The 23,050-nt window shown below is 35.7% G+C and overlaps 2 protein-coding genes across 7 annotated transcripts in view; one reads left to right on the forward strand and one right to left on the reverse strand.

Moving 5' to 3' along the window:
* METAP2 (methionyl aminopeptidase 2) overlaps window positions 1-11,034 on the forward strand; it is a 28,027-nt gene extending 16,993 nt beyond the window's left edge. For both annotated transcript variants that reach the window (XM_015070480.3, XM_015070481.3), the window contains exons 5-11: window positions 4,334-4,495; window positions 5,236-5,417; window positions 6,269-6,363; window positions 6,625-6,721; window positions 8,923-9,026; window positions 9,536-9,651; window positions 10,347-11,034. In XM_015070480.3, the coding sequence (XP_014925966.1) occupies window positions 4,334-4,495; window positions 5,236-5,417; window positions 6,269-6,363; window positions 6,625-6,721; window positions 8,923-9,026; window positions 9,536-9,651; window positions 10,347-10,599 (1,009 nt within the window). In that variant the 3' untranslated portion in view covers window positions 10,600-11,034. The remainder of the gene's footprint in view (window positions 1-4,333; window positions 4,496-5,235; window positions 5,418-6,268; window positions 6,364-6,624; window positions 6,722-8,922; window positions 9,027-9,535; window positions 9,652-10,346) is intronic.
* A 2,176-nt stretch (window positions 11,035-13,210) lies between these two features.
* USP44 (ubiquitin specific peptidase 44) overlaps window positions 13,211-23,050 on the reverse strand; it is a 54,951-nt gene continuing 45,111 nt past the window's right edge. For all 5 annotated transcript variants that reach the window (XM_015070482.3, XM_015070483.3, XM_027071053.2 and 2 more), the window contains 3 exons: window positions 21,538-21,646; window positions 16,247-16,452; window positions 13,211-15,073 (listed from right to left, as the gene is read on the reverse strand). In XM_015070482.3, the coding sequence (XP_014925968.1) occupies window positions 14,874-15,073; window positions 16,247-16,452; window positions 21,538-21,646 (515 nt within the window). In that variant the 3' untranslated portion in view covers window positions 13,211-14,873. The remainder of the gene's footprint in view (window positions 15,074-16,246; window positions 16,453-21,537; window positions 21,647-23,050) is intronic.

Here is a 23,050-nt window from a genome sequence, read left to right on the forward strand (position 1 = left end):
CTAGTTTCAGGTGTATAACATAGTGATTCAACACTTCCACATATCGCCCAGTGCTTGTCACAACAAGTGCACTTACTCTCCATCACCTGTTTCATGTATTCCCCCACCTCCCACCTCCTGTAACCATCAGTTTGTTCTCTACATTATAGGGTTTGTTTCTTTGCTTGTCTCTTTTTTTCCTTCATTATTTTTTTTTAATAAACTTACTAAAAATTGCATGAATTATCACAAAGAACTTGCCTGTGTAACTACCACCCAGGTTGAGTGCAGCATTTTATTTAGCTTTTTACTTAAAATAATTCTGCACTTAAGAGAAAGAATTCCTGCATACCTTTCACTCAGGTTCTCTTTAACATTTGCCTCATCTATTGTTCTCTTTCTCAGGGGAATACGACAATTACACCGAATATATATATTCTGTATAATATACCAGTAACATTCCATTTTCTCCTTGGAAGACAGAAAGATAGAGGGCAGATGTGGAAAATGTTATATTGGTGAATCTCTAGTCATCTACTTTTTCTGAATTATTTGAAAGTAGTTTGTGTATTTTTGGATGGAATACTAGACAAGTAGATATCATGTCCTTTGAAGGATTGTCACATCTGGAGGCACATGATATCAGATTTTATCACTTGGATAAGGTGTATCTAGTTTCTCTGGTGTGTCATTACTATTTTTTCCTCTTATAATTAGTAATTTGCACTTCTAAAAAAACTGACTTTCTCTGTGTATTTCCTATGTTAGTAAAAATTTTTAAACCAATTTTGAATGAGTATAATATTCTATTTTGTATCTAGTGTAATTTTATTAGTGATTTCGCTCTATTTTCTGTAACCTGGAATTAGTTGTAAAGGCTTAGATTATATTTAGATTTTGACAGGGACATACAAGTGATACTGTGTTCTTCATATTGAATCATAGTCTGTTGCATCAGATACAATGTCAGATTGTTCTGTTACTAGTTTTACTGTATGTGGTCACTTGGTTAATGTGATACTAGCCAGCTGTTTCTTTTTTAAAGGTACTTTTTTCTTTTTGCAGTTTCCAAGTAATCTGTGGGTAGTTTGGTACCATTGGAATATCCTTTTTTTCAACAGCCTTTTTCTTAATTATTTTAATATCCATTCATGCTTTATCAGTTTTTTCATTGGGGACTGCAAAATGGTGAATTTCTAATTCTGTAGTTCTTTCTACATTTATTAGCTGATTTTCTATAAGAAGAATTTTCCTCTATCAGCTGGGTCTCAATTAACTTTATCAGTTAACTGTAGTTTCTTATAGGCAAAGTTAAAACATGCTTTATTTTTCTGTTTACCAGTTTTCAGAGGAAGGAATTGATCTACATGCAATCTTAATTTCTAGGTTAAAGACATGCATTTTTATATGATTTTTATAAACGTGGTATTTGGTGGTTTAAAAATATAAATGTAAGTAGCTTTCAAGTTATCCATGCAGTGAGTTCAGAAATGTTTACAACTGTTTGAAACTAATAATCAGATTCCTTTGTATCTTTTGGTTTTACTTACATTTTATGCTCTTAACACATCTAGTAAAAATGATGAAATATTGAAAAGACTCCAAAATATGAAAGAGGTGTGGGAAGTTTACATACTCTGTAAACACTTCTGTAAAGATTCTCTTTCGAGCAGTTATTTTGATAGTTTTGTTGTACATACATAATTTATTTAAAAAGTATTTCTAACCCACCTCTGTCACTTGGATGAATTAATTGCCTTTTCAAATAATTATTGGCTCAGAATGTTTTTTTCATTTTATTGATTTCTATGTATTTGCTAAATAGACTGAACGTCAAAATATCAAATTTAGGAAAGAGGACAGGCTCCTTGATAATATTTTTTGTCTTTAGAACGAACCTGGAATTCTAATTTTAGATGCTGGCAGTGTATTTCTTGAATATTACTAATGGCTTTCAATTTGAACTCAAGACTTAGGAAAAGAATTTTTTTAATCTAGCTTCTGATTGGTACCTCTTTAGCAACAGTGTAGAACATTCCATAACCTTTTGAAGAATTACTGCTTCTAAGAATCAGCTACGCAGCTTCAGAAGTGTAAGATGTTTGAGACCTGTTGATTTCATTATTGGAGATCTTTATTGTGCCATATTCTGATTCTAAAATGTAGTTAGATAGCATTTGAAATTTAATTATACTTAGCATTTTAATCTATAAGAAATGGATTCGAAGAATTGAAGAGAAAAAATGGGAATTGATAATGACCAGTTTCATTTTCATGGCCCCACTGCATGATATCCATCAATTCCCTGTGGACATAGTCTTTCGTCTTAGCCATTCTAGAAAAAACATTTGGGGATATTTTTGTTTTTCACAAAATGTTTGGCTTTTGAGGCAAGGGGTGCAATAATGGTATGGCTGTTGTATATGTGCCAGAATTATGGCCCATGTAAGAGACAACTGTGATATGTTTTGTTTAAAAATTGATGTCTTTAGCCAGTATTCTTATGCCTGGAATGATTGATTCTTAGAATGTTTGGGTTCTTGGTTTCCAGGAAAGATTTTTGGATTCATGGGAGAGAATAAACTGGAGTTATATCTGGAGGTCAGGAGATTGTGGCTTGTCTGTCCCATCTTGGAGTGAGCAACTATAAGTGTATTGCAGCTAAAAAAGATTGAGCCACATGTTGAGAATATACTTTTTAAAGGATCGTATCCTGTTACCTTCTAGTCTGAGGATGTTCCTTTGAATACTTGTAATTGCCTCTTGAATCTTCACTATTCCGATTAAAAGTAATTCATACACATTTAAGTATTTGTGGCATTCAAAACTGACCTTAACAGATGGTGCTGCAATATTTCATTTCTTTGTAATGTCAGTATATAGATCCAAAATACATTTCCAAACAGAAAATAAGCCAAAGAAGCCTCTGTGATGCTTAAGTATCCCTAAAATGACATAGGACGGCCCCTTTGTGTCATTGTAGCAAATTAGAGGTGCTAGATGTTGGCACACAGGTAGCTGTTGCGGTAGGAAGTAATCATAACTTGACAACGACCAAGAACTCACAGTATTTGGAAACAGTTTAGGGGCATACTCTAGAGCAGTTATGTTAACTTTTTCTATAAAGAGCCATGTATTAAATATTTCAGGCCATGAGTGTTACTCACTTATGCTTTTATAGCATGCACGTAAGTACCTATAGACAGTATGTACACAAATAGACATAGTTGTATTGCAGTAAAATTTTGATTACGAGACACGTACCAGGCTGTATTTTGTATTTGCCTGCAAGCCATAGTTTGAGGAAAATAGTAATCTTGAAGGCATCACTTTATTTCTTTTATTTTTAAATTAAAACATTTTTTTAATGTTTATTTATTATTGAGAGACAGAGCATGAGCATGGGAGGGGCAGAGAGAGGGGGAGACGCAGAATCTGAAACAGGCTCCAGGCTCTGAGCTGTCAGCACAGAGCCTGATGCAGGGCTCCAGCCCACAAACTGTGAGATCATGGCCTGAGCCGAAGTTGGACACTCAACTGACTGAGTCACCCAGGCGCCCCAATGAAGGCATCGCTTTATACTGAGTATAATTTATACCTCAGTGATCACTGAGTTGTGAACTGTGTATTCAATATTGCCAGTAATGTATGAAAGTTATAAGAACTTTTTAAAAGATTTTCATTTGAAAAGTTACTATTTTTGAAAGGTGCTGCTTAAAGGGAGTCAGTGTATCTTCTCATTTCCCAGATACTGAATAAAAAATATTTGTTATCCCTGGCAGTTTTCAAATATGAGCTATATCCTTCAAGGAGCATCGCCTCTTACATTAGAAAGATCCTGCAAAAGCACATAATATTTTATATTTTGATGAAAGTGTATGTAGATTTCTGGTCAAGTTTTCATATTAGTACTTACCCTGTTGATGAAATTAAACGTTGATTTTTGGTGTGGTCTTTTGAAGTCTCTCAGAGTAACCTTGAGTGGAAGGATAATTTTTTTTCTTCCACTGCTTGGTTTCTAGGACTCTTTTCTGGCTTCTCTGTTTTTTTGTTTTTTTTTTTTTTCTTCCTTTCTGTGTTATTTTTGTGTGGCAAAGTTTTAGTCTCTTTGACTATGAATGAAATTTCACTTGAGGACTTTGAGAGTCTTACAAAAAAGGTTTAACTTGATTTGGCTTGATTGCAAGTGTGTGACTACTCGTATTTCAGAAACTTTGCTGATGTTTAATATAAGAAGTTGAATGTGTGACATTTTTATCTAAAATGTCTTATATTAGTGTATTTTTATCTCTCAGCTTTTATGCTTATCTGCTGTTTCTAAAGTGACTAATACTCTGCTATACATACTGTAAAGGCGAACAGCTGCTTGGAGAACTACAAGTGAAGAAAAGAAAGCATTAGATCAAGCTAGTGAAGAGATTTGGAATGATTTTCGAGAAGCTGCAGAAGCACATCGACAAGTTAGAAAATATGTTATGAGCTGGATCAAGCCTGGGATGACAATGATAGAAATCTGGTAAAAGGAATATATTTTTGTAAGAATGTGATAAAAAAAAAATTTTTTTTTTAAGTGCTAACTCTCCAGTTGTAATGTTTGGCTTTCTTACTACTTTGCTTAAACTTGAAGTGAGGGTTCTAGAAATATGAGTTCTTATACTGTAAATGTAATGAGGAAACCATAAGAGGACATTTATACCTCAACAACCCTATTTTGTACTTTGTACACTTATATGTGCAAATGCACACATTACTCTGATTCTTACTTTCTGTTTGGAAGTCTATTACTGCACTAACAATTTGTATTAAAATTATTGGTCACAAAACAGTTACAATGCAATGAAGAAACCAATAAAAGTACTTTGTCTCTAGTTTTCCTTTCGAGTAGTAATTAGCTATAAAAGGCAACAGTTCTCTAATTCAGACAGTTTTTTAAATGTGCCACATTGAGCAAATAAAATGTAATCAACATTTATATTAGTCTGAGTGGAGAATCTCACTTCCTAGTAACTAAGTTAAAAGTGGATTGTGTGGTTCTGTTTCTCCAGATTTCTAGTGGAATTGAATTTTTCTAATCTTTTATCTTTTAGATATGAGCTACTATTTTCATAGCATCAGAGAACTATTAGTCATTCACATCCAGGAATTGTTCAGATCTTTCCCAGAAAGTAACTTAAGAGTTTTAGTAAATTCTCTGGACCTGATGACCTTTAAGGTATATAAAGATAAAAATGTAAATAAATTTTTTTTTTTAAATAGTGAAAAGTTGGAAGACTGTTCACGAAAGCTAATTAAAGAGAATGGATTAAATGCAGGCCTGGCATTTCCTACTGGGTGTTCTCTAAATAACTGTGCTGCCCATTATACTCCAAATGCTGGTGACACAACAGTATTACAGTATGATGACATCTGTAAGATAGACTTTGGAACACATATAAGTGGTGAGTTTTTGGAAATAATTCCCCCCCCACCTCCAGAAAAAAGTAGTCTTCTCTCTGTTAGATGGGGCTCAAGTACTTGAACTCCCTAATTTTCTTCTTTATGCCTCACTTTTCAGTAGAGTTGTGTTGAGCCAGTTTTTGAGATTTACTTTTAAGTATCCTACTACATGGAGTATAATGCAAACCATTGGGTAATTGAGGTTTATAACTCTTTGTATCAAGGTGAGAAGAAATTAATCTTGTTTATCTATTCATGTTGTTTCAGAAATTTATCTGTTAATAAGAACAACAAACATTTACTTAGAACGTTTAAGTTTACCAACCTTTATACACTTGCTAGCTTTTCTAAATTCTGCCCCCAAACCTTGTTGGGTGAGTACCTTTTATCTCACTTAGGTGAGAAAATAAAGTTCAGATAAAGAAAATAAAATTCAGATAAAGTACTTACCTGAGGTTTTGCTAAATTGCAGCAGCTGCACTGATTGGTGTCTGTAGACCTTTACATTTTCTCTGCCCACATTACTGTTCCTTAGTCCCCAGGTTTTTCTCTTTTTGATTTGTTTCTGTTTATATTTTTGCTTATCCACCTAGGTTAGTACTATATTGGTGCTATCTTGAAATGTTACATACTGACCCTGGAATTAGTCTTTGCATTCTGAAACTTTTATATAACTTATTTATACTTTTTTTCACTTTGATTTTGAATGCTGTGTGGGTACTTGGACTGCTGCCTTCATTTGAGCCCATCGTTTTATTTGCATGTTAACTAGGCAGATTAATAGAATAGATGCAATAAAGTAGACAAATTGACTAGCTGATACATCAACTTAAAGAAGAATTTTCTCTTTCAGGTAGGATTATTGACTGTGCTTTTACTGTTACTTTTAATCCCAAATATGATACATTATTAAAAGCTGTAAAAGATGCCACTAACACTGGAATAAAGGTATGTGAACTGGAAGCACAATTTCATTCAATGTATTTTGAGCATTTTATAGCCTGTTAAAGGTCTTTGGATTATGTAAGACTGGTCCACTGCCCTTAGGATTTTAAGTGGACAGTTCTAGTATAATATACCAAGGTTTTATAAAGGAAGTTATAATATACAAAGCAGTTTTATCTAATTGTCCTTTATTTTAGAATACTAATAAATTGTAATAAAATTATGCATTTTGAGTAACAAGTATATATATCATTTTGTTTTTAGTGTGCTGGAATTGATGTCCGTCTGTGTGATGTTGGTGAGGCCATCCAAGAAGTTATGGAATCCTATGAGGTTGAAATAGATGGGAAGACATATCAAGGTATGTTTTTAAAAAATGAATATTATTTTGAAATGCATGTGACCTCTTGCAGAATTAATTTTACAAAGTAGTGTTGAGTGCTTTCTTTATCTCCTGGGAATAAAAAGAGGGAAAACGGAGGGAAAATAACTTCATCTTATTAGGAAAACTGGTCACTAGGTGGGAACTCTTGCCGAGCTGCGGTGGTAGCTGATAAGATACCCAGGTATTTATCTGAGAATGGCCAAAATGTAGACTTGGTTTTCTGTGACTAAGTCAAATTGAGGCTTAAAAAGAAGCCAGGGACTCATTCCATTGATGAGCCCTTCACCTTTTTTTTTTAAGTTGAGTTCAGAATTTAGAGCCCAGTTAATTCCTTGTGTGTTTTTTCTTTAATCTTTATTCCCTTTGCCTCTTGGTCTTTCCCAGCCACTGCCTTAGGTACACAGTCCCAGAGTCACCTGTGCTTTGTGCTGCTTTCCCAGCTCTCAGGGTCTAACCACTGTCCTCCTTCCTGATCTGTGCTCACTGCTCTCTGTAACTACTGTTGTAATAACTTTTTAATTTTATTTTTATTTATTTTTATTTTTTAGTGAGTATATTTATTCTAATAACTTTCTTAAGGAGTGTTTCCCACATTTCCTTTAACCAAATCCTGTCTCTCCCTTGTAGTCATCTGAGCAGAGACATTCATACCTCCTTGACCTCTGTAAATTCACATGATTTATTTAGCATTCTTTGCCTGACCTTGTTGATACTGATAGACTACTGTGTTTCTACCAACTGCAGAAGGTATTCTTCCTCTGCAACCTGATGGTGTATGTCCTTGTTGCTCACAAGTCCATAATCCTGTAAACATCAGTGCAAATCAATCATTTCTACAGTACAATCAATATAATTGTCATTGTTTCATTGTTGTAGAGTTGAAAAAAACCTTGCTACCTAATTCTGCCTTAAAAGAAAGGAAACTTGTACTGGAATTCTAGCACTGCAGAGATAGATTTTTTTAAACCATTTTTATTGTGGAATATCACTGAAAATACATGCAACACAAAAATTCAGTTAAACAATTGTAAAAGTTATGTAATTTTATCCCTTGAGAAATAGAATATTGTCAGCATTCCAAAAGCCCTTCAATTCTGTATACTGTTTTGAATTACAGCAGTCTTCCTCTAGCAAACCACAGTCTTGAGTGCTAAAGTATTTACATTTGCTTTTCTTTATGTCTTTAGTATCTAACTATGCGTCCTTAAACAACAGTATATTTGTGCTTAACTTTTACATATATAATAATAAAACAACATGTATATAATTGTGCCTGTTCTTTTTTCTTTAGGTTTTATTTTGTTGTTCAGTGTATCCCCAACCTTTCATTTTTATTGTTGAGTAGTATTCCATTGTGTGAATATACCACAATTTGTTCTGTAATTGGTCTCAAGACCTTGGAGTTGTTTGGATTTTCCTTATTAACATTTGGAATGTGCTATAATTGTAAAATTTAAGATAGGGAGGTGTGTGGATTCCATTATGTAGGCCAAAGCTTTCTGGAATTTTCTACACCCTGGTGGCAGTCCTGCTAGATTCATTTTGTGTCCTGGGATCTTCAAGCCCTAGGACTAGAAGTCCAACACCCCCCTTTTGTCAACTGAAGAAAAAACTATATGAGTTGGTTTGTGAAAAAAGTAAAAAAAATGTATGGTTTTACATCCTATCATTTCGACACAGTATCCACATTTTCACATTACCTTTTGGTCCATAACTGTAAAAATATTTTTTGTTTGTAATCACTGTGTACATGACATGTACTGTGTAATATAACTTTATATTAACAGTACCTCCTTAAGGGCACTTGGCTGGCTCAGTCCATGGAGTGTGTGACTTTATCTCAAGGTTGTGGGTTTGAACCCCATGTTCGGTGTAGAAATTAAATAAAAAAAAAAGTTAAAAACGAATGAAAAACAATACCTCCTTAGATGACCCCCCATTGTTACCTCATCATTTTCCCATCATCCCCCTTTATTCCCTTCTAGTTTTTAGTAAATTGCAATTAACATCATTTCTATATTCTGCTAGTTTTCCAGTTTGTATTTAACTATGTCAATGCGAGGTTATTTAGTAGTGCAGTATCGTTTTTAAATCAATGCTTGAACTCTGTGTCAGAAAGCCAAGAGATCTGTTTGTGCTTCTGGAAACCTTGAATAACTGTTTTCCTATTATGCCAGTGAAACCAATCCGTAACCTAAACGGACATTCAATTGGGCCGTATAGAATACATGCTGGGAAAACAGTGCCCATCGTGAAAGGAGGAGAGGCTACAAGAATGGAGGTATGTATGCCATACATACAAAGTGTTTATTGTGAAGCATTCTGATTTTTTTTTTTTCCTAAACTAAAGTTAGTGATAGTTGAGTATATAGTATGTTGAGCAAAATTAACTTGCCATCTTTACTGGTCTGTGTGAGTATGCAAATTGTGTCTGGTCAGGCTAGGGCTCAGTCAGCTATGGAAGTTGGGTATGTCAGAGGATTGTTCATTCAACACATAATGAGTATTTACTAAGCATCTCTTAGATGCCAGTCTCTTTAGTAGTCACTGAGGATGTAGTAGTGAACAAAATAAAATTCCCTGCCTGTATAAAGCCTACATTCCAATAGGAGGACATAGACCAAAAAGTGCTAAGGAGATAAAGCAAGGAAGGGTGGATGACTACCAGGGGGTTATTTCATGTTGTTTCTTATATGAAGTAAATAATAACCTCAGCCTGAAGTTAACAAATAGCAATTTTAATTGGTTCTGAATTTTTCTTCTCTCCCCTTGACCTTACATATGCTTTAGGAAGGAGAAGTGTATGCCATTGAAACCTTTGGAAGCACAGGAAAAGGCGTTGTTCATGATGATATGGAATGTTCACATTATATGAAAAATTTTGATGTTGGACATGTGCCAATAAGGTGAGAGACTGTTGTTTTTATAGGAGTATTAAGCTTCTTTTCCCAGTTAGTAGCATTTTTAAAAATGTGACAAACATTCACAGTGGTATATTCATTAATGTACAGTTCTATAGCCTACCAGTAAGTTGTGTGGATTTTTATAATACAGCAAGGAAATTGGCCTGTTAAAAATCTTAAATGAAAATGATATAGGCAAGTATTCTCTTCAGATCCAGTTTCTAATAATTGTTAATACTTTCAGAATCATTTTGCTGGCATTTCTAGGTTTTTGTTCTTAATATTTTCCTTTGATAAACTTTCTATTTTTACCTTTTTTTCCCCCTTAAACTTTTTGGAGAAGATGGTTGAAGGATGGATTTATACCTCCTTTATGTGCAGGTCTTTCAGCTTGGTGCACAAAAAAAGGAAATTACCACCATAATACTGTTGATGAGTCTCTACTGGGAATTTAACACACATATGTAGACACATAAATAAATACGTAAGATAGTCTTCAGGTGGTCTCCCATTCAGCTGCCATCTATAATTAGGTATGGGCTGTTATACATTCTGACTTTTGAATGTTGAAAGAGACAAAAAGTTTTTTGAAGTTAATTACCAAGTAAAACCACAGCTACCATATGAGTTATCCTTAATGGGGAAAATGAGTTGGTAACTTTTTAGCCACCTGTTAATTTTGGATTTTCTCCTCTTAGGCTTCCAAGAACAAAACACTTGTTAAATGTCATCAATGAAAACTTTGGCACCCTTGCCTTCTGCCGCAGATGGCTGGATCGCTTGGGAGAAAGTAAATACTTGATGGCTCTGAAGAATCTGTGTGACTTGGGCATTGTAGATCCATATCCACCATTATGTGACATTAAAGGATCATATACAGCACAGTTTGAACATACCATACTGTTGCGTCCAACGTGTAAAGAAGTTGTCAGCAGAGGAGATGACTATTAAACTTAGTCCAAAGCCGCCTCAACATCTTTTATTTTCTAAGCTTTGTTGGAGTACATTATACCACAATTAATTTGCAACATGTTTGTCTGTTTAACAGTGGACCTATGTAATGCTTTTATCCATGTTTAAAAAGGAAGGACTTTGATCAAATGCAAACCATCTAATGTAATTAGCCAAGGAAAAAGCTTTCAGGACTTTCAAATGTTAACTGTTTTTCCCATCTAGGAAATGCTATAAAGCTCAAATTAGTTAGGAATGACTTACACATTTTTTGTTTTAAACACCTAAGAGATGCTTTTCAGATATTTATATTGCCATATTCTTAATTGAATGCTTTGAATGACTACATCCAATTCTGCACCTATACCCTCTGGTATTGCTTTTTAACCTTCCTGGAATCCATTTTCTAAAAAATAAAGACATTTTCAGATCTGAGAGCTACATTTCAATGTCTGTGGTTATAATTCTGCACAGGAAATAGCTGAACTTAACGTAGGGAAATGTAGAGCCTTTTATCTGGATTGTAGACCTCTACACTGAAACTTTTCTTCTGACATAATGGCTAAAACAAGATCTACACATGCATAATGTGGGAAAATCTTCACAAATTAATATAAAGCTTTAGGAAAGGTTTGCCTTTATTTTCTTTTTAGAACCATATTAGTCTTTGTCTTTCATTTTTTTCCCATGGCATTATGAAGATTAATTGAAACATGACCTGGTAGATACATTGTACCAACTTGAAACCTTGATTTAGTAAAATCTCAACATTTAGATCCTTTATCCAGTGGTAGTTTTTATCAGGAAATGTATTCAGCTTGCTCAATAAACCAAAAGGGCATTTAAAACTACAAATACTAGAACAGGAAAACTTCCCATACTTGGATCTTGCTATAGTTAGAAAAGTTAAATTGAACTATTAGGCTTTTCCATTAATGAATCAAATTCACCCTGCCCCTTGACTGGCTTGAATTAAAAACTAGTGGCATTTCAGTTACACTAATTATGGCAGCTAAGTACGTAAGTTGAATGTAAGATACCTAATATTTACTTGTTTAAACTGAGTCCCACTACAGATTCTTGAACAAATTGCCTGAATTCTTTGTAACTGATTTGTTGGGAATGTTCCAACACACTTTCAAAATTGTTTATGTACCAAGGTAAAGCCTTAATTTGTATATGCTTTAGCACAATAAGATTCACTGCCTCTGGGATGCTGTTTAGTTTGTATTTTGTTTAATGTTTTTCTTATAGGAAGAAAAACTGGATTTCTGTACTTAGATCATTTATTATATATATAGCATTAGAGCTATAAATGTTGTCTTGTGGGGTAAACAATCTAGTTTTCAGTTATATGAGCCATGTTTATTATGGTGCTAATGTTCAATAGCTACTTTCAAATTATTTTCTCCAGTTTCTGTGATGTGCTAGTGGCAGAGCTCACAAGCTCATGCTTAGACATGTTATAGGGCTTGGGCCCTCCAGCTAGTTCTCTTGGGGTTCTGAGTCCATACTAGTTTGATGTGTTTTGGTGGGAGATATAAAGTATCTCAATTTCTATGCTCAAGAATTTTATAATTTACCCTGTGAATGAAGAATATTGGAGCATTATAAGACCTCTCTTTAGCAGTAGGGATCTCAAACCAGTTATGACCTCCAAGCTCTCTTCCTAGTAACTCTTGTGAGCAGTAGCATCGCTGCATGCCCCTGGAATAGCTGGAAGAAATATGATCTTGTAAATAGGAAAGCTGTCACTTAAAAACATTGTATTGTTTACCTACTAGCCATGTATCTCTTGAAATCATTTTGTTATGTTTACAATGATGTACCTTATTAGTAACAAATTATTAGTTGATGTTTAACAAATAGTGCCTTTAGTAAATTATTTTACAACCAAAACACGTTGTTTTTTGTTAGATCAACTTAGCCGAATGTAGAAGTCTACACTAAGATGTACAATAAGAAATTTAAGTTTCTGTTCATTGGCTGGGTTTTGGTTTTGTAAATTTAATACATCTCTTTATATCCATTTTAGGTTTGTAGCAAAATTGAGCATCAAGTATAGGATTCCCATATACCCCCTTGACCTCACACACCTAGTCTTCCCCTTAGGTTTTAGTTTTGAGGGATTAAAAAGTAAAAGAGTCAGGGCACCTGGGTGGCTCAGTCGGTTGAGCGTCTGACTTCGGCTCAGGTCATGATCTCACAGTCCGTGAGTTCGAGCCCCACGTCGGGCTCTGTGCTGACAGCTCAGAGCCCAGAGCCTGGAGCCTGTTTCAGATTCTGTGTCTCCATCTCTCTCTGAACCTCCCCCGTTCATGCTCTCTCTGTCTCAAAAATCAATAAAGGTTAAAAAAAAATTAAAAAAAAAAAAGCTATGTGCATACATATAGGTGTGTATACCTTTAAAAAAAAAAAGTAAAAGGGTAAGTCACTTTCTTTCTCATATATTTTTATATTGAAATAAGTACTGAAACATCTATACCATTACAAACAGCAGATCTTGCAGAGTTGTCTTTAAATTATCTCCCTAAAACCAGGTGCTAAAGTGTGTAGCAGTTTACCCAAGTATAAAGTAATCCTTGAAATTAAAAAAGGCTAGACTCAGGTATCTTGACCACATAAATCTTTAATGAGGTATAATTACATTAACAGTTGAGGTAACAACTTGCATAGGTAATTAAGTGAAAGATTTTAAACTTTAGCCATTTAATACTCAGGCTGTATTTTGGCATAAATGACTTGTCTGTTCAGTGATAAATTCTCATTGCACTTCATGATCAGCTGCCCCAGCAACTTGCTCTCTGAAATTTAAGGAAAATTTGCTAATAGAGGTCCTTTTCAAGCTTATACTTAATAGATGAACACTGGCAAAAAACAGCATTCTATAGGGTATTATCTTTCATGAAGATTTCAACCTACAAGCAAACCTAAAAAGAATAAATGATCTTCCAGGGGTTAACACTGAGCTAAGTGTGAAATAGCTGATCTATAGAGGTTAGTGGATGATAAATTAGCAGCAGTAGGAATTTAAAGAGATCTAGTAAGATTATTTGGGAAGAGCAAAGAGTATTTCATAACATATTTATAATAAAATGGAAGTTTAGATAGTTTTTTTAAAAGGGCCAAGTATTTGAACATCTGAGGTTCCTAGTCTTCACATAATCGGAGCAAGAGTGAGTAATCCAAGCCTATTTAGAAAATGAGATTTAGAAAAATTATTTAGAAAAAATGAGATGCTGAATATATTGCCCAGTTGCCAATTTTGAACAATTATCTTCTCTGTCCTAAGCAATTTTTTCTCTTAAAGAAGACTTATTTTTTTCCTTTAAAAATCTCAAGATATGATACAGTACAAAGCTTTTAAGAGATCTAATGTTAAACATACAAAAAAACCTCATATCCAAGTTAAACTGTACTTGCTTACCATAATACACTGCTGAATTCAGATTTTTGATAAGACTGCTTTATTAGAATCTGGACAAACCTGTTTGCTGCCAAACAAATCATTATAAGTCCGAGCCATCATTGTTTTCATGTCCACAGTACTGAAGTAATTTAAATATACTATTTATAAAGCTGTCATTTTCATTTGTATGAAGTTTGACTATGCCAAATAAAGAACAATTATTAAAACTTAATTCAGTTTTGAAAAAAATGAAGTTCCTTTAATCAAAGGAATGTTTGTTCTGAGTCCTGTAACACACAAAGCCTCAGGAGTATCAATTAGTGTGACTGATGAGTATTTAGGTAATACCTTGGTATTTCACAGTGAATGTAGTAGTTTAACTGCCGTCAAGGGGCAAAGGTAACTTCACTATGCAAATGGCCTGAAAGAAATTTTTTCTTTTTTGGTAATATCATTAGTGAAGACTATCTAATTTCCACCTAATACGAATTTGTATAGAAAATACCTACAAAAGCTAAATAAAAAATGTATAAAATGATGCCACCTGAACTTCAGTAAAAGATTGCACAAATTCATGATCTGAGCCAATTAAGACATGAAAATATAAAAGAAGTAATGCCAGTATGAAGTAAACACTGAAAGTTTAAAACTCCCAAGTACTTGAGAAAAGTTTAGTTACCTGCTGTTATTGATATACATGTTTATGCTAATTTTGTCTCTGTAAAAACAGTTTTGTTGTGGATACAAAATGTATAAACTGTGCACTGATTCCTAAGTAAAAAATTAAAACAATGAAGCTCAAAATTGTAAGCCCTTTTAAAAAGTATATATAAAATCACAAGAAGAAAGCCCCACTGTCTTTGGATCAGCTAAGGATTTCATTAGAAGAGGTATCAGCTTCTTCATTGGGATGTTGGCTACCAGACAGGAGTTCTGGAGGCAAGAGTTTAGAATGTCCATTCTCAGTAACTCGCTGGGTATAAAACAAGATATAAGCTTGGGCCTTGCATACTTCATCCATAGTGCACATGCTTAGCTTGGAATCATTGCAGTGTACCCAGAACCCTAGAGTGAAGCACAGAAATATACCTTAATGTTTATAAAGGAATTTTAGAAGTTTCTAGTATAAATTAAAATGGATTTAAAGGTATTAGTTTCAGTAAGAGTTAAGTTTCTTTGAAGGGAAAATAATTAGCCAACTCCTTTCTTTTAAATAGTTTGGGCAGTATGTTACTCTGGATTTATCTACCTTTATTCTACAAGTAGTTTTAAGTTAAAGAATCTGATTAGTTCACCTGACACAATCTTTAATTCCAGGTATCATTTTACCAGTTAATGCTTTTGCTACTAGTCATACTGTAAAGCAAACAGTGTACAACTCGCTCTTGGTAGTTTATTGTTAAATTAATTGCCTTCGTGGATTATGTGGGCTTTCTGTCCACACGTCTTTTGTGTTTATTTTGTGTAGGGTGAAGGGAAATGGTATGAATGCGGAGGCTCAGTCTTCGTTCAATAGTAGGTAAGGAAGGGAAATAAAAAAACCCTAAGTCACTTGTTACCTATGAAGACTGTCCTTGAGGGTCCATGGAGGCAGTAAATTAAAGTGAGTTTTGTTAAAACCTAAACTCAGGGTTTATTCTAAGTATCTGTGATCCCAGTTTATTAGATGGTCTGTTCTCTAGCAAAATTAACTAGATGAAACCAGTAAACAGAGGACTTGCCCTTAGAAATATGCCTGTAATAAAAGATAGCACCAGGGTGCCTGGGTGGCTCAGTTGGTTAAGTGTCCGATTTCGGCTTAGGTCATGATCCCACAGTTCGTGAGTTCAAGCTCTGTGCTGACAATTGGGAGCCTGGAGCCTGCTTTGGATTCTGTGTCTTTGTCTCTGCCCTCCCCCCCTAGTGCTCTTTCTCTCTCTCTCTCTCTCTCTCTCTCATAAATAAACATGAAAAAAATTATATAAAAAAAGATAGCACTGAATTAATGCAACCATTCTTACTATCTTATTGCTACAGCCTTTGAAAGTCAAAACTACTACAATCCTGCAGAAAATATCCATTTTCTGCACAAACTCTCAGTTTTTTTATGAACTATAGAAGTATTCTTGAAAGAAAACAAAAGGTCACGTGGCTTCACTTAAGATGATTTAGTGGTCAATTTAGAAATTGTAAAGCCTAAACTCCAGCTTCCAAATTTGACCCAAGATAAAATACTTTTCCCCATCTACCCATCTATACCTCCTTCAGAATTATAGCAGTAGGCAGTGTAGTGTCCTGAGCCAAATCCTTTCCCATGGTGCATTACTACAGCAGATAAGTCATAGATAAAACATTCTGGTCTGAGGGATTTCAGGGATTCCCTGCAGCAATAAGGCTCCATGTTTAAGATTTCTTCAAAGCCAACATGAACACCAATTTTCTCTCGGTTATTACGTCCTGACCACCTGTGAACAAACCAGGGTAAAATTATTAAAAAAAAAAAAAAATCTATGGAATATAAACATGTGCCAGGTTCAGTCATAATAATAGGTCTCAGTATAGAATACAAAGTATCATATCTAAAATAATGTAAATATAAAATCCCTTCAATGCTGAAGGTGGCTATAAATGGAAGAATTTAGGCTTATTAAACAGGTCTAGTCAGGTTTTAAAGTATTTGCCTTCTGTAGTTAGATGATAATATAGGAAGAAAATTAATATAGGAAGGAAATTACGGCCCTATGGCAGTTTCCCCCTTCTAATGGATTAATTTAAAGTACCAAAGGGTTTTTAAATTTTTATTTATTTTTTTTAGAGATTGTATTTATTTTTCATTAAAAAAATCTTTTAAAGGTTTATTTATTTATTTTGAAAGAGACTTACAGAGTGTGAGTGGGGTAGGGGCAGAGAAGGGGAGAAACGAATTCTAAGCAGGCTCCGCACTGTCAGCACAGAGCCTGACATGGGGCTGGAACCCACAAACCTAGGATCATGACCTGAGCTGAAATCAAGAGTCGAATGCTCAACTGACTGAGCCACCCAGGCACCCCTAAAGATTTTAAATAATCTCTATACCCAACACAGGACTTGAGCTCACATCCCCAAGACCAAGAGTTGTAGGCTCCACCAACTGACCAGCCAGGTGCCCACCAAAAGGTTTTTAATTCTCTGTTGCCTTGTCACACCATAAGGGAGATACCCCAGAAGCTAGAGTTTGTACTTGGGAAACATACTCTGGATCCTTCTTGGCCAGATGTGGAGAAAAAACAGAACAAAACCTCTAATTCCTCAGAACACTTCAGAGCTCTTCAAAAAAAAAAAAAAAAAAGGAACTGTGACCCTTCCTTGTAAGTCAGCAAAATACTCATTAGGGATAGAACTCTAATAGTGCCTCTATACTGTCATTTTCCCAGCCTGTTGGTCATCCTTCTTGGTACTAGATCAAAACATGGCAAACAATGTTTTTATCATACACAGAGTATGAGCTGGTGCTACAAGGGAAAATAATGTAATACACGGTTGTTCTTAGAAGGGATTATAATGCAGCTTGGGTACTGTGGTGCAGGGACAAAAGACAGCCATTGATGAAAATATAATAGCATTAAAGTACTAAAACATGAAGTTATAATAGATAAAAATAAGTAGACAAAGGAGAAAGGAATATAGATAGGTTTTGTGAAGTCCAAATATGTGAAGATGCTATCAGTACAATATAAACTGGTATGGAACTAAAGGTGAGACTTGCAAATTAAATGGACTAAGACTCATATCCCAATCCTTCCCCATGAAATGTATGAAAAATCCTACATCCAGTGCACCTTTAGTCAGGATGGAAGACCAAGCACGTTAAAAAAAAAAGGGGGATTTGCTTAACGTAAGTTCCTATAATTCTTATCATTCACAAGTTTATATTTTATTTAACCATAAAATTCAAACCTTACATTATTTAATAATGCTCAATAAACACTTGTATGCCATCTAAATAGACAATTGATTCCTATTGATAAGTTTGGCACCCAGTTTTTTTCTGCTGATACAGTAAAATGTGGGTGCCTGGGTGGCTCAGTGGGTTAAGTGTCCAACTCTTGATTTCAGCTTAGATCATGATTTTTTAAAAAAAATTTTTAATGATTATTTATTTTTGAGAGAGACAGAGCACAAGTGGGGGAGGGGCAGAGACAGAGGGAGACAGAATCGGAAGCAGGCTCCAGGCTCTGAGCTGTCAGCACAGAGCCCGACGTGGGGCTTGAACTCACAAACCATGAGATCATGACCTGAGCTGAAGTTGGACGCTCAACTGACTGAGCCACCCAGGCGCCCCTCAGATCATGATCTTGAGGTTTGTGAGTTTGAGCCCTGTTTTGGGCTCGGCACTGACAGTGCGGAGCCTGCTTGGGATTCTCTCTCACTCTCTCTCTGTCCCACTCATGCTCTCTCTCAAAATAAATAAAACACACACACAAAAAAAGAAATACAGTAAAATGATAACAAGATAACACTATACCCTAAGTGCACAGTGGTTTACTTCAAAGAGAAGGGAGAGAATAGACTGGGAGACACACGTGGGGAGCTTTTACGGTACTAGAAACGTTCCATTTCTTATGCCTTTTCAGAGGCTCCTGTATGCCCCTCTCCAATCCCATTCTCCCTTTTATCTTTTATATATCCTATATATTTTATACACTGGCAAATCTTCATTCAAAGATGAAGAAAAAGGAGAAAGACAAAGTGGTAAAGGCAGCATAAACAAAATCTCTGAATCAGAAATAAATATGGCATGAAGGGTCAAAAATGTTTTGGGCAGAAGATGGAAAGGGAGTCAAACAGGTTTAACTCTAAGGAAAGCTTCAAATACCAGGTTAAAGCAGCAATTATGAAGAACAGGAAGTTCTTTAACAGTTTACAGTAGCCGATTCAGTACCAATTTATGTAACCAAAATTTGAGTCCTTTCAGTTTTTTCTTTACAGAATCTCATTTATGTTCTTACCTCTCCATGCTCCCTGGCCCTGGAATACAACATTAACCTCCTAATTAGTCCTCCAGTTTCCACTCCACTTGATTTTATGCACAATGGCAGGTCTTGCCTGACTTCACTAAACCTTTTGTTTATACCCTTCCCTGTTCCTTCCTCCATACCTTTGTTCATGTTGCTCCCTTAGGCTAAAGTGCTCCTCCTTCTGTATATACCCCATTCATTCACTTAGTAAATATTTTCGGCCAAATACTATGCACAGAATTTGGTTCTGGGCCTTGGGATACAGGAATGAAATAGACAACATTCCTGTCCTTACTGAGCTTCTGTTCCACTAGCAGAGGAAGAGAAATAAGTAAACTACTAATTGCAGGTGATGGGTTCTGTCATTTAAGCAGAAACAGGGTAATATGATAATGAGGGTTGGGTGGTACTACCTTTTTTTTTTTTTAGAAAAAAAAGAGAGAGCTTGAGCAAGGGTGAGGGGCAGAGGGAGAAAGAATCTTAAACGCTCAGCATGAGCCTGACACAGGGCTAGATCCCACAACCCAGGGATCATGACCTGAGCCAAATGCGAACCCTTAACTGAATGGGCCACCCAGGTTCCCTGAGTGGTGCTACTTTTAAGTAGGATGGTCAGGGAAGTCTGCTCTAAAGAGATGACATATAAACTGAGATCTGAATAATAGAAAGACCCCTATGCCATAAGAGAGGCTTTGGGAACATCAGCTAACTCCCTCTTCTAAGTCTCTGATAAATCAATTTGTATATAATTTGTGATACTTAGTATTTCTATTTCACCACTATTTCTGTGCATGCCTGACTATAATCTTGAGAAAAGGAACCTACTTTATAGTCCCCAAAGAATATAGAACAACATCTTGCATTAACCAGCACTCACATGTTATTTGCTGACTGTACCTTTAACAGCTTCAATAAGTAACTGAAATAACTGACTAGAGTTAACAATGAATATCTCTGGGAAGTGGGACTAAGAGGAAAGAGGTACTTATTTTGGGCTTTTACTTTACCTTCTGTAAAGTTTGAATTAAAAAAATATATTATTGGGGCACCTGGGTGGCTCAGTTGGTTGAGTGTCTGACTTCAGCTCGGGTCATGGTCTAGCAGTTCGTGAGTTCGAGCCCCGCGTCGGGCTCTGTGCTAACAGAGCAGCCCGGAGCCTGCTTCAGATTCTGTATCTCTGTATCTCTGTATCTCTGTATCTCTCTCTCTCTCTCTCTCTCTCTCTCTCTCTCTCTCTCTCCCTCCCTCCCTCCCTCCCTCCCTCCCTCCCCCTCCCCTGCTTATGCTCTGCCTCAGTCTCAAAAATAAGTAAATAAATGTTAAAATAAATAAATATTTTAATTATTAAAAAAACTTTACATTTTTTAATGTTTATTTATTTTTGAAGGAGAGAGAGACAGAGTGTGATGTGGGGAGGGGCAGAGTGAGAGGGAGACAGCAGGCTCCAGACTCTGAGCTGTCAGCACACAGCCGATGTGGGGCTTGAACTCACAAACCGTGAGATCATGACCTGAGCCGACGTCAGACCCTTAACCAACTGAGCCACCCAGGCGCCCCAATTATTAAAAAAACTTTAAACAAGCAAAACCCAATATGTATGAAAAACATGGTCTCAGTAGTTTTCAAGTCCTAGCACATAAAGTCATTTGAGATTAGAATAAGCTTTAAGGTTAACATGGTTATTACAAAGTATGAAACCATATGCTTTGCTTAACCAACAGTTTTGCAAACTAATTCACCTGACTAAACATATTTCTGAACACTAGAATTTTTTTGTTTTTGTTAACTGCTCTTAGTTGAACTTATTTTTCTGAGAATGAAGCAATTGAGCCAAATCCTCTAAGTTATAAAGGCTTTTATACCCTCACTGAGCATATTTTAAACTCTATAAGCAGAAACTTACATGGAGAATAAGATTACTGAGCAGACCAAAATGGGAGGGGTCGACTCATTAGCAATGTATTCTACAAGGGAAGCAAATCAGAAGTTTAGTTATTAAATGTAGTGTTTACTGGTCAAGGCTAGAGATAATGACAGGATTTTTTTTGTCTTTAAAAAAAAGCAGAAGTAGGGGTGCCTGGGTGGCTCAGTCAGTCAAGCATCTGACTCTCAATCTTGGCTCAAGTTATGATCTCATGGTTCCTGATATCTAGCCCCACCTGGAGCTCTGCTTGGGATTCTCTCTCTTCCTCTCTCTCTGCCCCATGCACACACACTCTCAAATAAGTAAACATTTAAAAAGTAAGTAAATAAATAAGTGAATGCAGAAGTAGGTAGATGTTATTAAGTCATCTGCTAGCCCAGTATATACTACTAAAATTTGATTCATTATGTGTGTTAAGTTTTAAAGCATGATAAGCACAAGGAATGATTAAATTAGAAGTGTAAAGTTGGAGGGGAGCCTGGCTGGCTCAGTTGGTATATCATGTGACTCTTGATCTTGGTGGTGTTAAGTTCAAACCCCACGTTGAATGTAGAGATTACTTAAAAATAAAAAATCTTTAAAACAAACAAACAAATGAAGCATGTAGTTATAATACCACTACTACTAACCTGAATCGTTTGAGATGTAGTCTGAGAACCTGAGGTAGGTGACAAACCATAAGCTGTTTTCGTGCTTCTGTGAGTACAACTGATTTTGAGGAAAACCTTCTACGTTTTGCTGTGATATCAAAGACAGAATGAGAATCAAATTTAAAGATACAAAGAAATGCTGAGTAAATACTTTAGACATGTATTATTAAACATCTTCTCTGTCACAGGCATTGCACTGCGCTAGAGATAAGGACATACTTGCTCGAAAAAAAATTTGTAAGTACAAACATGCATACACACAACTTAAGAGCTAGTCAAGGTAGACAGATATGTACACAATTCAGTACATGATTTTTTTTTTAATGTTTTTATTTATTTTTGAGACAGAGAGAGACAGAACATGAGCGGGGAAGGGGCAGAGAGAGAGGGAGACACAGAATCTGAAGCAGGCTCCAGGCTCTGAGCTGTCAGCAAGAGCCCGACGCGGGGCTCGAACTCACAGACCATGAGATCATGACCTGAGCTGAAGTCGGACGCCCAACCAACTGAGCCACCCAGGCGCCCCAATTCAGTACATGATTTAATATAATCCTGCAAATAAGGCAACAGAATGATATAGTGCTACAATATTTAAAAATGGATTTGGCTATGCCAATTAATAAGAAAACTTTCCCTAAACATACTTTAATATACACTTCCCAAATTCTTCATTTAAACAATTATCATGGTCAGTTCATTTACTGAATTTAATCAGAATCCCAGTGGGGACAGGTTCATAATTGCTCAGAACACCCTTCCCCACTTCCTGACACAGCAGTCCTTTACCAGCTCTGTGTCTGAGGACTCCCTCGGTGTCTTGCTTTTGCTATTTTAGTACAAATCTTAAAACAGGTGGCATTTTAGATTCTTTCTGTTGTCTCCTCTGCTTCTCTTAGAGGTTCACCTATGAATTGTACCCTGCAGCTTCAGGCTGGGCCATTATCTACAAGTTTGCTCTGGACGCCTAGGAGCTGTCCTTCAACTTATACAGCAGCTCTGACTCCAGTCACAGCAATAGCTGCTTCTCCTGTAGGGGGTGGAACCAGTCCCCTATGAGGCTATCCTCTAAGCCATCTCCACTTGCCACCAGAAGACTTTCCTCCAAGTCTCTGCTCCTGACATCCAGGAATCCAGCGCTGCTGAATGTCCTAGACCTACATTTGGATTGTCTCCCTGAATATATGGCCCATGTATAGCTAGATAAGTGATGTCAACTCCCTGACTTATAATTTTAAACACTTGCCTGTATGTATTAAATTAGAGTAGCTCTTTTAGGCCCAACACACACACACAAACATATTATAAAATCATATTCTGTATTCATTCATAGTATCTTTCTATTCCCAGATTTGGTAATGAAAGCATCTAGGACCATTCACATTTATGTCCAGGAAAAAAAAAATACTTCACCATTTGAATTTGATAAGGTTTATTTTGTTCTAACCTCATAAATCTTAGGGTTATATATTTATAACAGAGTTCATATTAGACA

The sequence above is a fragment of the Acinonyx jubatus genome, chromosome B4, assembly GCF_027475565.1.
Source record: "Acinonyx jubatus isolate Ajub_Pintada_27869175 chromosome B4, VMU_Ajub_asm_v1.0, whole genome shotgun sequence".
In the NCBI taxonomy this organism is placed as follows: domain Eukaryota; kingdom Metazoa; phylum Chordata; class Mammalia; order Carnivora; family Felidae; genus Acinonyx; species Acinonyx jubatus.